At 40.3% G+C, this 15,740-nt stretch overlaps 1 protein-coding gene across 1 annotated transcript; it reads left to right on the top strand.

Annotated features, from left to right (window-relative positions):
• The first annotated feature begins 242 nt into the window (after nucleotides 1-242).
• On the top strand, nucleotides 243-7,261 carry LOC125879868 (amine sulfotransferase-like). The gene is made up of 6 exons (XM_049561977.1): nucleotides 243-497; nucleotides 617-822; nucleotides 4,603-4,729; nucleotides 6,378-6,472; nucleotides 6,660-6,831; nucleotides 6,911-7,261. The coding sequence occupies exons 1-6, from the start codon at nucleotides 356-358 to the stop codon at nucleotides 7,018-7,020; spliced, it is 852 nt and encodes a 283-aa protein (XP_049417934.1). The 5' UTR covers nucleotides 243-355; the 3' UTR covers nucleotides 7,021-7,261.
• The last annotated feature ends 8,479 nt before the right edge of the window (nucleotides 7,262-15,740 follow it).

The following is a 15,740-nucleotide window of genomic DNA, read 5'->3' as shown; positions in this document are numbered from 1 at the left end:
CACAGGTGCCTAAATGCACTGATCTTTAGTGGTAATCATTAAAATATTTATGAGTTTTACAAAATGTCTTTCAAATGTATACATGAATAAAGTTATGCCACTGTAAATGAAATTGTTATTATTAAACATCAAAACATTATCATTGTGTCATTTTTCCTGCTTACTGTTGGTGGCAGTGTGTACCCAGCTGGCAGTGTTACAGATAGAGGCCAAAACAAGAAGAAGCCAACAGTCAGGAACATATTAAACAAATCAAAGTCCAGCAACTGTATCTTTGAGCTGAGAGACGTGTTGCTCTACTGGTATACTTGGTCTCGAACATTTCTCCCATTGCTCTGTGTGATTCAGAAGTAACATGGAACAGATCAACGACTATCTCTGCAGGTATAAAAACTACAACTTTGGCACTGGCCTCACAACTCCAGAGTACATTGACTCGCTCCAGAGCTTTGAAATTCGAGATAGTGATGTATTCCTCGTCACTTATCCAAAGTCAGGTGAGTGGGACAATCTCTTCATCACATTATTTGCTTTTACAGTTTTGTGCATTGCTGGGAACAGATTTACTGATCAGGTATGATGTCTCATAACTCAACATATGCCCCCCCACCCAAAGGTACAATATGGACTCAACAGATCATCATCTCCATCCTTGAGTTGGATGGGGGTCTGAATAAATATCCAAACAACCTGGAGCAAATGCCATGGCTGGAGTTTCGGGGGGGTCGAAAAGATTACGCTCTGCGACCTTCTCCAAGGCTCTTTGCTACTCATCTCATCCCATCTCTCATGCCTCCAGGACTGAAGGACAAGAAGGCAAAGGTCAGTATTTTATGGAAGTTCAAAACAGCATGACATTGTGTTCATATGATCAAACTGTACATATCTTTGTGCATTAATATTTTCCCTTCACTATTTATTCCATATATACTCTGTATATTACTTTGCGCTTCACTGCTATTTGTATTTTTGCTTAGATGTTTAACTCAGTCAGTGCCACGTAGCACCAACTGATCCACTTGGTTGGAAACTGGTGGCTACAGGGGTGCTTATTGCTGTTGATGTAAAAAGGTGCCCAAGCACAGCGTGTTGAGGTAAAAGCGTAAAAGAACATTCAACTAATTAAAACACTAATATGCAATAAACTAAGATAAGATTACTAAAATGGGCAAATGTAAAAAGCCTAAAAGAATTTCACTAATTCAGACACTAAAATGCAATAAACTAAGATAAAATAACTAAAAAGGGCCGACAACGCCACCTAGGATTAATGAGCCTAGGACTCTAAAAACAGGTTTGTAAAATCAGGAAGAGCAGAGCTTTAAAATAACCAAACAGGTGTAGCAGGTACAACATCTTGGGTTTATTACCATAAACAAAGTCTTTTCAAAAAGGTGGTTTAACCCAAGGTTAAGATGTGTGTTAAAAGTCCATGAATAAAAGTACTTAAAATACACTGGTAAACTACACAGGTCTCGGCGTGCGGCTCCCGGTGTGCCGGTGTTGTGTCCCTACTGGTTTCCAAATTAACTGGTTTCCTTACTGAACAGCCGCAGATGTGCTGCGCCTCCGTCAGCAGATTCGTCACAAATTCACAAACATACACAACATATTACTGGCGATTTTAAAGTCGCAGCCCACATCTACCACAGCGAATATGCTTCTGTAAGTGAGCACTACGTACCAACGACATTAAAAAAAGAAAGGAAAGAAAATATGATATACACAAATTTGCTTCAAGCTGGACTCGATATCATGTCAACAAAAGACAATATAACACTAACCGCACGTCTACCTGTGTGAGCCACTGAGACGCACAGAATGCACACCTTTCCTCGGGTATTAGTAAGTTACGTCAGCATCCAGGTAACATTTTGATTTGGGCTGACCTGAGACAACTGCTTACCCTCGGCTTGCCTTGAAAATATCCAAGCATATTTATCAGTGTTTCTTGTTCCTTTTCCACGAGTCTACAAACATATTCAGTGCCACATTACAGTCTGTACAACACTGCACACTATGACAAAGCCTGTCATGTTTAAAAAGTGACGATCTAACTCGGAAAATGCTCTCCAAATACGCTAAATAACATGTAAATAAAAACCAAGCACTTATAGCCACTGGATCATTAGAGGTGAAAAGCAAGGACTGACATTTAGTTTTTTGTGTACTTGCACTTTTGAAAAACCTAATTTGAGTGTTACATCAGTATGTTTTAATTTAAGTAGGATATTATGCTTCGCTGCATTTTAAATGACTTCCGTGACCGAGTTAAAAAAATAAAATCATATATGTGTATATATATATATATATATATATCGAGTCCAGCTTGAAGCAAATTTGTGTATATCATGTTTTCTTTCCTTTCTTTTTTTAATGTCGCTGGTACGTAGTGCTCACTTACAGAATATTCGCTGTGGTAGATGTGGGCTGCGACTTTAAAATCGCCAGTAATATGTTGTGTATGTTTGTGAATTTGTGACGAATCTGCTGACGGAGGCGCAGCACATCTGCGGCTGTTCGGTAAGGAAACCAGTTAAATTGGAAACCAGTAGGGACACAACACCGGATTAACTGGTGTTGAATCAACTGGTGAGACAGATGTGTGGTAAGCGTGGCCTTTGTGAACCCGTTGTCAGCTAACCAGGACATAAACATTGCGATCGCTTCGCATCTGTATTTCATTCATCTAAAGCTGTCGTTTGCAACATTATGATACAGTATACTGGTCTGGACATCATTCACATTAATGAATCTCTGTTTCCACTGTATCCTCCAAAGACGCGTTGAGCCACGGAGATGTCAAGCCAAGATGAGAGCCAGGAGAGCACGAACCCCTGTGACATTCAGCAAACACTTCACAATAACGTAATAAAAACCTGAATGCATCCAAAATGTGAGCGGGTTAATGTGTTAAAGTCACACGATTTAAGTCTATAGGCTACAATACTAACGTTAGTCCGTGCCTCTGATAATTAGTGTTTCCTACACCTGTGCGCACCTGTGCATCCAAATCGCTTTAAAATTAGAGTTCACAGTCATGTGAAATGTTTATGAATGAGTTTAAATGACCTGTAAAGAATATCGCTGTGTTGAGCGAAATTAAAGTGTGTAGCATTTGGTGTAAAACACGATCGATAATAGTATCACAAGTTAATCTGAGCAGATCACATGTTCCACAGTGAGCTGCTCCACACTACACGCCAACACTTCTGACTGTATGCGTAACTCGCAGGCTGCGGGAAAGCACAGAGAGCTCACAGATCCACTTGATATGGAATTAATAATGATATATGATAAAGACTGATGACAGGAACATTTTGTAACCGACTTACTGGCATTTACAGTTTTGTAAACAGGCAAGACACTGTTAGATTGGCATATAGAAAAGGTGTCACCTGGTTGAATGCTGTTGGGTATTCCAGGATTTAGCCTGGTCTTTGTGAAACAAAGGATAATACAGTTCAGTTTCATTTCGCTTTCTCAGTACTTGTATTCTCTGCAGTGACAATAAAGTTAAATCTCATCTAAAAGTTTTACAGATATTGATAAAGTTATGAGTTATAAATCATAAATCTGAAAATCTGTGGTGGAAGAAGGACTTCGACATTTTACTCAAGGAAAAGTAGAAATAACATCTACAAATACTCCCTTACAAGTTAAAGTTTTTTTAAGTAAAACTACAAAAGTAATACCAGCAAGTATACACCAAGTATCAATAGTACCCAATACACATATACGTGTTTGTTTTAGGACTAGACAATTGATTATATTTTATTTTTGTATGATTTTGGCTTTCAGCAACTATCAAAAAACAAGATAATTGAGATAAAACCATTAGAATGCCGCATTCCGTTTTGCAATACTGCTTTCATTTCATCTTGCGTTAAGAATCCAGTGCACCCTTTTCCTAACAGTGGTGCATTTTTTGACATTTCTTTTTTTAAGTTAAATAGATTCATGGTTTTTCCCAAGTCGGTGGGTAATTGTGTTAAATAACCACAATCTCAATTTTGACCAAAACAGTCAAATATGAATTTTGCAATAATCGATCAGCCCTAGTGTGTACGTATGTATATGTATGTTTCTATGCTTCTTTCACTTGGATCTTTGCTAAACAGTCCAAAACCCAAATATATTTAAAAAGCTGAAATGATCATCATGTGGCATTTCTGACAAAAAAATGCTTTACTTACACATTTATCAAACTAGTTGCAGATTATTTTTTTCTGTCAATCAATGATTCAATTAACTGACTCGTAGTTTCAGCTGTAATTATGAGATACAAAGGCAAAATGAAGAAATTAGTTACAACATGTTTTTCTGAAACAACAACAAAACAAAAGATTTCTTTCTAAAATGAGGAAATATAGGTCAAAATGACAATACTAAAACATTTCACTTCCTAAGTAAAAAATTATGATACAAATTCAAAGTATGTTATTCAGCAATAATTTTATGGAATGGACTTCCATATTTAGTATGTGCCTGAGCTAAAACTCAAGGTGTCATTCAATCATATATCATCTGAGTGGAGTTTGGCATCAAGGAGAGAACGTATTGGTTTCAACTCTGGGATGACTGATGTTTATTTTATGTCAGATTATCTACGTGATGCGGAATCCAAAGGACAACATCATCTCCTATTATCACTTCAGTTTAAACTGTTCCTTCCTGGAGACTCCCAAGAGCTTTGAGGACTTCCTTGAGAAGTATCTGGCAGGCAACGGTAAAGTACCTGATAATCATCTGATCATCAACAGCTGACAGAAAGATTGGGAGGACTTTTAATGTTATGTTTAAAAAAATCTGTTTGTGTTGACAATACCTGCAGATACAGAGAGCTTGATTATAAACATTTTAATAAATTATTTAACATTAAGAACTGTTGAAAATCCTAATACATTTAAAAATCTCCTTTGGCCCAGGACACTTTTTCAGGTCAAGTGTTGGTTCCTACAATGCTGAATGATTACACCAATATTGTAGTAGTGTAATGTACACTCAACTCGGACTCTACCATGAACCGATTAGATTTTGGTGATCCAAGGTCAAGGTCACTGTGACCTTGTATCTATCTCATTCTTGTGAATGCAATATCTCAAGAACACCTATAGGAATTTATTTATTTATTTATTTATTTCAAATTTGGCGCAAATGGTTATCTAATGATGAACTGACTGGCTATAACTCAAGAATTATTATGCTGATAAAGATTTTTTTTATTTAGCACAAATGTCTAATAGGATAATAATAATTATATAATAATATAATAATCTAAAAACTCCACTTTCATTGCAACTTGACTGGTGTGTGGAGGTGTAGTGTAATGTTTCCTGAAGTGTGTATACTGTACCTTTAAGTTGAACTTTAAAAGACGTGTTGAAGTGATGTACTCAGTGCACTGACAAATCACACACTGGTTTATTATTTTATGTATTCTTATGACACACACACTCACTGAGCATTTAGCACTGTGGTGGAGAAGTACCTAGGCATCATTTCTAAAAAATAGCATGAGGATGGGCTCAGAAACACTGGTGGAAAGTTAGGGGAATTACAGCTTGTCCTGAGAATGACCCTAGTAAGAGGAGGAGGTTTTAGATTGTCTAGGAAAAAACATTACGAGTACAAGTAAAGAGGTGGGGTTTAGGATGAAAGAAGAAAAAGTGAAGGCTCAGCAGAAATATGACACTGTTATGGTGGTAGGATAAAAGGAAAAAAAAACTCAGCAGAAGTGTGATATCGTTATGATCAGAGCCAAGTGGAAAGGATTAAGAAAAGAGACGACTCAGCATAAAATCTTCACAATAAATACGAGTGCGCAAACAAAGAAATTTCAGTCTTACTCTGGAGTTTGACTCATTGAGTTGTGTTGTGCTGATGCCTGCGTGCACAATAAAACTCAGTTGCATCTGATTCTACGTGTCTCCAGTGATTTCTTTTTTTTTTTACCTCTTAGTATTTGAGTTTTTGATATCTAATAGAAAACAACGAAGGTCCGATTGAGACGAAAGGAACGAGGTCGCAAGCTACCTGGTCCAGCTCCCGACCATTTGAATTTATGCTTCCACAGAGGCATAAAACCTTGATGCAGTTATTTTAGTTATGACATACAATAAAATGGCACTTTTAAATGGCAAACTACATTATGACCTTTTGATATTTTTATTAGATTTTTATGACATCATTTACCATGACATTTATATTACATTTTTATGATCTACTATACAATGGCATTTTCTGACATTTTCCTGACATTTTTTATGCCATTTAATCCATCCATTCATCCATCCATCCATCCATCCATCCATCCATCCATCCATCCATTCATCCATCCATCCATCCATCCATCCATCCATCCATCCATCACACAGTTGGATCATCTTCCTGGTTTGACCACATCAGGGAGTGGCATTCAATGAAAGACCAGTACAACATCCTCTTCCTGACCTATGAGGACATGATTTTGGTAAGATGTGGTTTCTGTGTGGTTGTTCAGCATTTTTCTGCAGCTTTGACTAAGAGATGGTGTGGGGAAGGGATGCATTTCAAATCCACTATCAGTTATGAAGAGCCCAATGACAACCTTGTTAAAACAATAAATTCTTTGTCAGTGTTTTAACTTGTTGTCTGTTGGGCCTCTGTTTCCCTTTTAGGACCTGAAGGCAGCAGTGACTAAGATCTGCACTTTCCTGGGGAAAAACCTGAGTGAAGCAGCCATTGAGGAAGTTGTTGAAAAAGCCATGTTTAACAACATGAAGAAAAACTCTAAAGCCAACTATGAGTTTGTGCCAAAAGATAAGGTGCAGAAAGACTTCATGCGCAAAGGTAACATAAAATAACATAACTGCAGCTCATGAGACATGTAAACAGATATCAAGACCAGTTTGTTTTTCTGTCATTACAGGTAAGATCGGTGACTGGAAGAACATCTTTACTGTCGCTCAGAGTCAAAGAGTTGATCAGGTTCTTCAGGAAAGACTCGGGGATATGTCTCTGAAGTTCATCTGGGAATAAGCAGATCAGCCACACAAACCTCAAGATGTTTACATCTGTTTAAGCCTGAGATCCCCAAAAATCATTGACAGATATGTCTATCTTATGCTTACAATATCTGCAGGAGCTAATTGTAACTGTTGATATGCATCACAATAAGGCTTTATAACCCATGTTTGGAGTTCTGTACCAACAAAACATGAACACACGTGCAGAAATCACAAATAAACGCAGTTGGCCAATGTGTTGTCTTTATTGTCAACAGGAGTTAAATTGTGTTTCTTTATGTATGGTGAAGGCTTGTTTGGTCACTGAAACCAACTTTACACTTCAGTTCTCTTTGTCTAGAAGGAGATCAAAGAAAACATTTTTTATCATTAAACAAAACAGAATTAATATGGAGACTCTGCCACTTTCTTGTGGCGCCAGGGAGAGCCATGGTGGTGGTGGGTGTTCCATCGTCTGGTGAACAGCTCTGTTTTCGCTTTCCTAAACCAAGTCCAGATCTGCCTCACCATCTCAGGGTAAAGTCTCCACTCGTCTCATAGATGACTGCCCCTTGACATGGGGTCAACACTTCTCTTTCCCAGTTTCAGAACATGAAGACCCTTCAGAGACAACAAGTGCTCTGAGGCTCACAATCACATGCTCACCGCCATCGTCAACAGAATTCCACCTTGCCTGTTGATGTAGGCCACCATGGTGCAGTTGTTAGTCCTCACCAACATGTGCTTTCCCTTTGTCAGGGGTCTGAAGTGTTGGAAGACCAAAAGCACTACCTATAGCTCGAGGAGGTGGATTTGGATGTGTCAGACCACACCACCTACCGCTCTCCCCAGGCAGGGCCCTCGCATTCATATTTGTCTTTCTTTGCACTTTTTAACTTTACTTGACCCACATGCTGTGTCTTCTTTTTCCAGCACATACTTAGCTCTTAATCTGATTTATCAACATTACAAATTAAGTGACACAGACGCTTCAAATCTGTAGTTGTGACCTCTTAAAATGTGAATAATTTGAAGTTTCACAAAAAATGTCTTAAATGTTTAAAGTAATTCAACTATAAATGAAACATGCTCAGTAATTTCACAGATTAATAGACAGACTCAAGGGTTTTTAAACATAAAAACATCAGCACTTTGTTGTATTTCCAAATTACTGTTGGTGGCAGTGTGTAGCCAGCTGGCAGTGTTTCAGATATAGGCCTGTACATAAAAGAGCCAACAGTCAATAACATCTAAAACAAATCAAAGTCCAGAGTCCAGCTACTGTACCTTAGAGTTGCCACCCGTCCCGTTTTTCCCAGAATTGTTCTCTTTTTTCATCAGCTGTCCCGGGAAAAAAAAATCTCTCCCAGGACACAATTTGTCCCGTTTTTTGAGGAAAATGCAGCAGCAGCAGGCCAAGGAGTCCATCCAGAACGACGCATAGTGCGTCCAAAGTCACACCTGTTCTTCTCTATGGTTTTTCTCCACGACCGTGCGTCATAGCAAGAAGCCACGCATATTTTTTTATTTTTTTTTTTATTTTTATTTTAACCTTTATTTTACCAGGAAATAGTCCCATTGAGATTCAGAATCTCTTTTGCAAGGGAGTCCTGGCCAAGACAGCAGCATAATAGTTGCACTAAAAAAACACAGTAGGTTAAAACAGACAACATGAAACAAACAGTTACAAAACAGTTGGCAATTCACTTCAAGACAGTAATCACCTGCAGCGCTCAGTAACAGGACATGTGCATTTAGTACTCAAATAGTCCTTAATCCTACCTTTAAAATGTTCCATACATGGCAGGTAATCCATTTTAAAATGTCTCTGTAACTCACACCAGGACGAGGGTGCGAATACTTTAAAGGCACTTTCACCAAAGACAGTTCGTGTTGGAGGAACGACATACATAATTTGTCCATCTGACTGAAGATTACATCTCCTGGCGACTTTAGGAATCAAGAGAGAACATAAATAAGAAGGCAAATCACGCAATATGGCCTTATAAAGAAAAATGTACCAATGTTCCAATCTACGACTGTGCAAAGAAGGCCAACCAACACTCTCATACAAGCTGCAGTGATGAGTACGAAAACCAGAATCAGTTACAAACCTTAATGCTGCATGATACACGGAATCCAGCATTTTCAGGGAAGATGCAGGCTCGCACAGAAATGCCATGCATATCACATGAAAGCGCAGGAGCAGAGCTTTCCAGTGATACCACACTGTCATCCCATCACGCTATAAATCCAGATTAATTGTCTACAAAATAAAATCATGACGAATTTCTTTACAATCCATTATACAGATCTTGTTATCAGTCACTTCATATAGTGAGGAATATCGTATCTTACCACGTCTTAGGCTTGCGTGTGTTTCTCCCTGTCTATCCACATTTGTAGTCCGGCTTTCAAGATGCAAATATCTCCATATTGTCCAGTTGACACTCCATCAAACTTTGTATGACAAGACCAGCGCACTTCACCTTTGCGCACCCAGACAACTGTAGCCTAATTATGCATGCTGACAGGGCCGTAGTCACCATATACATTGAGGGGGACATGTGTCCCCCCCCAATGCCCAAATTTTTGTTTACTGCAATCAAAGTGGCAAATATTATCTTGGAGGACATCATTGCACTTGGTTGACTATTTTTCTATGATCTTAGATGTAAATATTGCATGTTTCCTTCAGATAAAACACATTTTTGACTTATGAATGAGTCAATGGAATTTCTTGCAATAATGAAAAAATACTGGCAATCAGGTCCGCCTGGCACAAACCACATGTTTTGGATAGCTGTGAAGTGACAGAATGTCCCACCATCATGGTTCTTATATTGCCAGATTCCAGAGAGTCTCCCCTCTTCATATATGGCAGAATATGTCAACTTCCAACTTGCTATGGTGAGATACATGTAAAAATGTAAGAATTTAGTAACACAGATTTGTTTTTTTCATTGATATAAAAATTAATATAAAATACAGGCACATAGGAGGACATGGAATGATGGCACATCTGGTCTCCTATGTCTGAATTTCATGTTCATTGGTCAGTCTGAACTGGTAATAATGGCCGAGCCCTCCGCCTCAAACATTTGGTCGAGTGTCCCTTTTTTTCACAAATCCAAGGTGGCAACCCTAACTGAACACGATGCGGTCCTTGCCGTTATGCTGAACCATGTGATGAGGTATGTACCAGGAGATGACATTGGCTTGCACTTCGGCAGGGGTGAGTTTTTTGACATAGCCAGCATCCAGTAACTTGTTGATCTCACGATAGTAGGTACCTGCTTTAATGGGATCCTTGGAAAGACGTTTTTCAGTCCCACGTAGGTGACCCAGCACTGACTCCTTGGGTGAATGAAGAGGGGGGACATCCTCCTTCCATAATAGGGGGTAGTGTACCTTTGAACACCATCCACTTGCGCTCTGATGGTTTTCTCTTCCAGTATCCTGACTGCAGCTGTGTCCTGTTTTGACCGTGTGATGAGCTTCTCGTTCCGGAAAGGAAGTGTCCAACCAAGCTGTGTCTTGAGTGCTGCCAGCCCACCTGGAGGTCCTAAGTGCACAGATTCAATGGGAGTGATGAGGTGAGGATAGTCTGAATTGATAAGCAGCAACGGTTGTGCCCGACTGAATGAGTGAAGAGGCAGACCTCTAAGGTGACGGTAAGTCTTCTGAAGGGCATCAGCAGGATGAGAATGTTTGGAGAGGCCGTGCTCTACTGCCGTGAATGCTCTGTGAATCCGGAACTGCTTTTGAGATTGCATGGTGGAGGACACAGAGAAGGAGACTGATCCCCCTGCCAAAGTCCTGACATCTTGACTGATGGTTCTGAGTGCCAGGTCCTCTCTCTGTCCTTGAAGTCCCAGCTCTTGGGCAGCACGGTGGAGGAATATTGTTCATTCAGACCCATCATTGAGGATGGCATAAGTCTCAATCTTCCTTTTGCCATTGTAGATCCACACCTTAACCACCTTCAGCAGCACACAGCTACTTCTCCACAATGGATCTAGATAGTATGTCACTGGCTGAGAGGTTTCTCAGCTGTAGATGAGTTGACTTCATGCAACACTTTTAGATGAGTCTGGTTGCACTGCTTTAGCCTTGAGGTAACACTGTGCTGCTTGGTGGTCTCTTCCACATCTCCAGCTCCACTTATCTGTTTCGATCCAGGCTCCTTAGTGAGTTTCCTGAATTCTGAACACATGAAAATAGTGCTGAACGTTATCACAGAAGGGGCAATACTTCTTGGGTTTCCCTGATTTATTGACCTGGGAATGTACTTGCGTAGGAGGCTCTGGTATCTTCGCAGAGGGATCAGATCCAAGCAGCACAGTAGTGGCATGTGTTGCTGACCTCTGTTTCACCTTGGCACCTTTATGACGGTCTGGCCGCCTCTTCTGCATTGACTCGGAGTGATGGATCTGTATGTCGCCATCCTGAGTACGGACTTCATTCTCCAACCACTCAGAAAAGTCAAGCAAAGTTGGGATGGGGGTGCGAATGGGATTGATGAAGCGCCTAAATTGTGCTCTCAGGTCATGTGGCAGCTTTGACAGCAGACGTGAGATGTGCAAACCCACACTCCATTCCTTTGATTCTGCAGGTGGCCAATGAGCAGGGTCTGCTGACAGATGATGAGCACGAGCAGATGGTCCACTAGGAAGAGTGTACGATGCTGCATAGTCTGGTGTGGGTTGTCTGATTGCGTGTGCACCAGCAGCGTAGTCAGCCCTCACGTTCATGTTTCTGAGATGTTCGGTCAGCTCAGTAACCAAGGGGGGGTTGAGGATGCTGTTGAGAGGGCATCCTCCAGAGTGAATCATGAGCTGCTAGGCTGACAGGGGGAAAGGGTGACACTGGTGGTGGTGGCGGAGGACAAAGCTCAACATCTTGATGCACTATTGGGGGCGCTAGCTCACAGCACGGTACACCTTGTGCGTCATCCTCTGGTTGATTACAGTGCTGCACTGGAGTGGATATAAAATGTGGTGTGGGGGCTTTTGTGAAGGAGGCACTGCTGTCCTCGAACCTGAGGAGATGGCTTTGATTCGGAGCATCAATGCCTGAGGTGGGACGTTGAGAAGCAGCTGAAACTCGTAGCATGAGAGCCCTGAGGAGAGATTGCATCTCTTGCCTGAGCTGGCTGTTGTCCTCCTTCATTTCTCTCCATTCTGACAAGACCGCTTCTGGCATGAGGGTCTGTGCGTCAGGAATGACTCTGGATGCTTTACTGTACTTGCTGTCTCCCGCAGCGGAGTGGTCATACTGAGTGTGTGACTGAGGTAGTTGCCATCTTGGAAGGTTCACCAGGAAGTCATCGAGATAACGGGGTGGACGAACATCCCAGTGAGGACGGATGTTACCATTAGAGAATGCCATCATATGCTGTGGAAACTGCCAATCCGGCTCTAAGGACCATATAAAAGAGATGTTTTGGTTTACTGTATACCAAGCGTGTGACCTCAGTGATGATGTATGACTGAACCCTTAGGTGCTGGTTTTATGGATGGTCAATAGAGCTTAGATTGGGCCCAAAAAATCCAGCCCGACCCGGCCCGAGCCCGTGCACGTTATGTCCGGGACCGGCCCGGCCCGTCCAATTAACTGTAATTACGGGCCCGAGCCCGATTTAAACCCGACATTTTTCAGTAAGTTGGCTGTTATAATTAAGGCAAGGCAAGGCAATTTTATTTATATAGCACCATTCATACACAAGGCAATTCAATGTGCTTTACAAGGGAAATACGTTAAGATAAAACATTAAAGGAACAATAGATCATTAAAAACAAAAGCTAAAAGCAAGAAAAACAGTGCAGAAAATGCATTTAAAAAGCAAACATAAAGCAAAAGCAACAGCAGACAAATATAAAAACAATAGCTACAGATTATCCTAACAATAAGTTACATATCTAGTTCACTGGTAAGCTACAGTAAATAGTAATGTTTTAAGCCCTGATTTAAATGAGTTGACAGTTTCAGCCGACCTCAGATATTCTGGAAGTTTGTTCCACAGGCGGGGAGCATAGAAACTAAAGGCTGCTTACCCTTGTTTGGTTTTGATCCAGGGAACACTGAGTAACCTGTTCCAGATGATCTGAGGGGCCTGGATGCTTCATAACGTACAAGTATATCAGAGATGTATTTAGGCCCGAGACCATTTTGTACTTTATAGACAAGTAACAAGATTTTAAAGTCTATCCTTTGATACACAGGAAGCCAGTGCAGTGATTTAAGCACTGGTGTAATGTGCTACACTCTCTTGGTGTTGGTGAGGACTCTGGCAGCAGCGTTCTGGACGAGCTGCAGTTGTCTGATTGATTTTTTACTCAGGCCTGTGAAGACACTGTTACAATAGTCCAGCCTACTGAAAATGAAAGCATGAACAAGTTTTTCTGTATCTTGTTTAGACAGAAATTCTTTTATTCTTGCTATGTTTTTAAGGTGGTAGTAGGCTGATTTAGTAATTGTCTTAATGTGACTATTGAAATTTAGGTCTGAGTCCAGAACTACACCAAGATTTCTGGCTTGATTTGTAGGTTTTAGTGTCATGGCGTCAAGGTGAGCACTGACTATTGATCTTTGTTCTTTGGGGCCAAAAACAACTATCTCAGTTTTGTCTGTGTTTAGTTGTAGAAAATTCTGGCACATCCACGTATTGATTTCGTCAGTGCACTTATTTAGCAGATGTAGGGGACTGTAGTCATCTGGTGACACTGTTATGTAAAGTTGTGTGTCATCTGCATAAGTATGGTAGGAGATGTTATGATATTCCATAATCTGAGCAAGAGGGAGCATATAGATGTTGAACAGAAGAGGCCCAAGAATGGACCCTTGAGGAACTCCACACGTAATTTTTGTTCGCACAGATTCATAATTGCCAAGTGACACAAAGAAATCCCTGTCTTGTAAATAAGATTTAAACCAATTTAGCACAGTGCCAGAAAGTCCCACAGACTTTTCTAGTCTGTCGAGCAGTACGTTATGGTCAACTGTGTCGAATGCAGCGCTGAGGTCCAGTAATACCAGAACCAAAATCTTTGATGCATCACTGCTCAGATGAATGTCATTTAAAACTTTTACAAGTGCAGTCTCAATGCTGTGATATGCTCGAAATCTAGACTGAAAGGCATCAAAGATATTGTTTTGCCCCAAGAAGGTGTTAAGTTGCTGAAAAACAACCTTTTCAATGATCTTTCCTAAAAATGGTAGGTTTGACATGGGCCTGTAGTTATTTATTACTGAGGCATCCAGATTAGGCTTTTTTAAGAGAGGTTTAATGACTGCAGTCTTCAGGGCCGTTGGAAAAAGGCCTGACTGAAGAGAACAGTTGACTATCTGTAGTATATCTGATGCTATGCAGTTAAAAACATCTTTAAAAAAGCTTGTAGGCAGAGTGTCAAGGCAGCAGGTAGTGGACCTAAGGTTTCTAACTATGTCTGTCAAAGTAGCATAATTTAATGGGTGAAAAAGTGCCAAATTAACTGGAGTAGTCTTATGAGGCACAGGTGAAATAGCCACTGTGTTGGAGTTACAGACTGTCTGTCTTATCTTTAAAATCTTGTCTGTGAAAAAAGAAGCAAAGTCATTGCATGCCTTGGTGGATAGCAGTTCAGGAGGGACTGACGCTGATGGGTTTGTCAGTCTGTCAACAACAGTAAATAAAGTCCGTGCAATGTTGTTATTTTTGTTGATAATCTCAGAGAAAAAGGACTGCCGTGCCCTTTTTAGCTCCAAGTTATAGATGTGCAGACTTTCTTTATAGATGTCATAATGAACCTGGAGTTTGGTTTTTCGCCACCTGCGTTCTGCTTTTCTGCATTCTCTTTTTTGAGCTTTTACCTGTGTGGCGTTCCTCCATGGTGGTTTTTTCTTACCAGAGACAACTTTGACCATCATGGGGGCAATATTGTCCATAATATTCATAGCTTTAGAGCTGAAACTATGAACCAGATCATTGACAGAGACTGAGGGCAGAGCTGGTGTGGGTATAAAATCCTGGGTGAATAGTGTACAGGTGTTTTCATTGATATAGCGTTTTCTGATTACCCCTGTTGTACTTTTACTGGTGTCAGCGGAGATGGCCATTTTAAAGAAAACACAGTAATGATCAGAAAAGGCAACATCAGTCACCACAACCTCAGAAATGTCAAGTCCTTTGGAGATAATTAGATCTAAAATATGTCCCTTATTGTGTGTTGGCTCTGTTACATGCTGGGAAAGTTCAAAGTTGTCCAGGATGTAGAAAAGTTCTTTCGCACTGCCATCTTTGGGATTATCAATATGAATATTAAAATCACCCCCATCATAACAACACAGTCAAAGTCAATACAAACAACAGACAATAGTTTAGAAAAGTCATCAACAAAGTGTGCACTATATTTTGGAGGCCTGTAAATGGTTACTAATACTGCTTGACAGGAGGATCTCAACTGCAGTGCAACATATTCAAAAGACTCAAATTTCCCATATGACAACTGTTTGCACTGGTAAACATCCTTAAATAAAGTGGCTACTCCACCTCCTTTCCTAAGTTCTCTAACTGAGCTGATAAAGTGGTAGTTTGGGGGGGCTGATTCAATAAGTACTGCTGCACTGTTGTTTTCATTTAACCAAGTTTCAGTTAAAAACATAAAATCAAGGTTTCTCTTGATAATAAAATCATTAATTAATAGTGACTTGCCAGAGATCTGATATTTAATAAAGCTAAGTTTAGTGTACTAACATTGTCTGACACAGTCTGTG

This window comes from Epinephelus fuscoguttatus, linkage group LG19, assembly GCF_011397635.1.
Source record: "Epinephelus fuscoguttatus linkage group LG19, E.fuscoguttatus.final_Chr_v1".
NCBI lineage: Eukaryota > Metazoa > Chordata > Actinopteri > Perciformes > Serranidae > Epinephelus > Epinephelus fuscoguttatus.
This window is presented reverse-complemented; position numbering and strand designations above follow the sequence as displayed.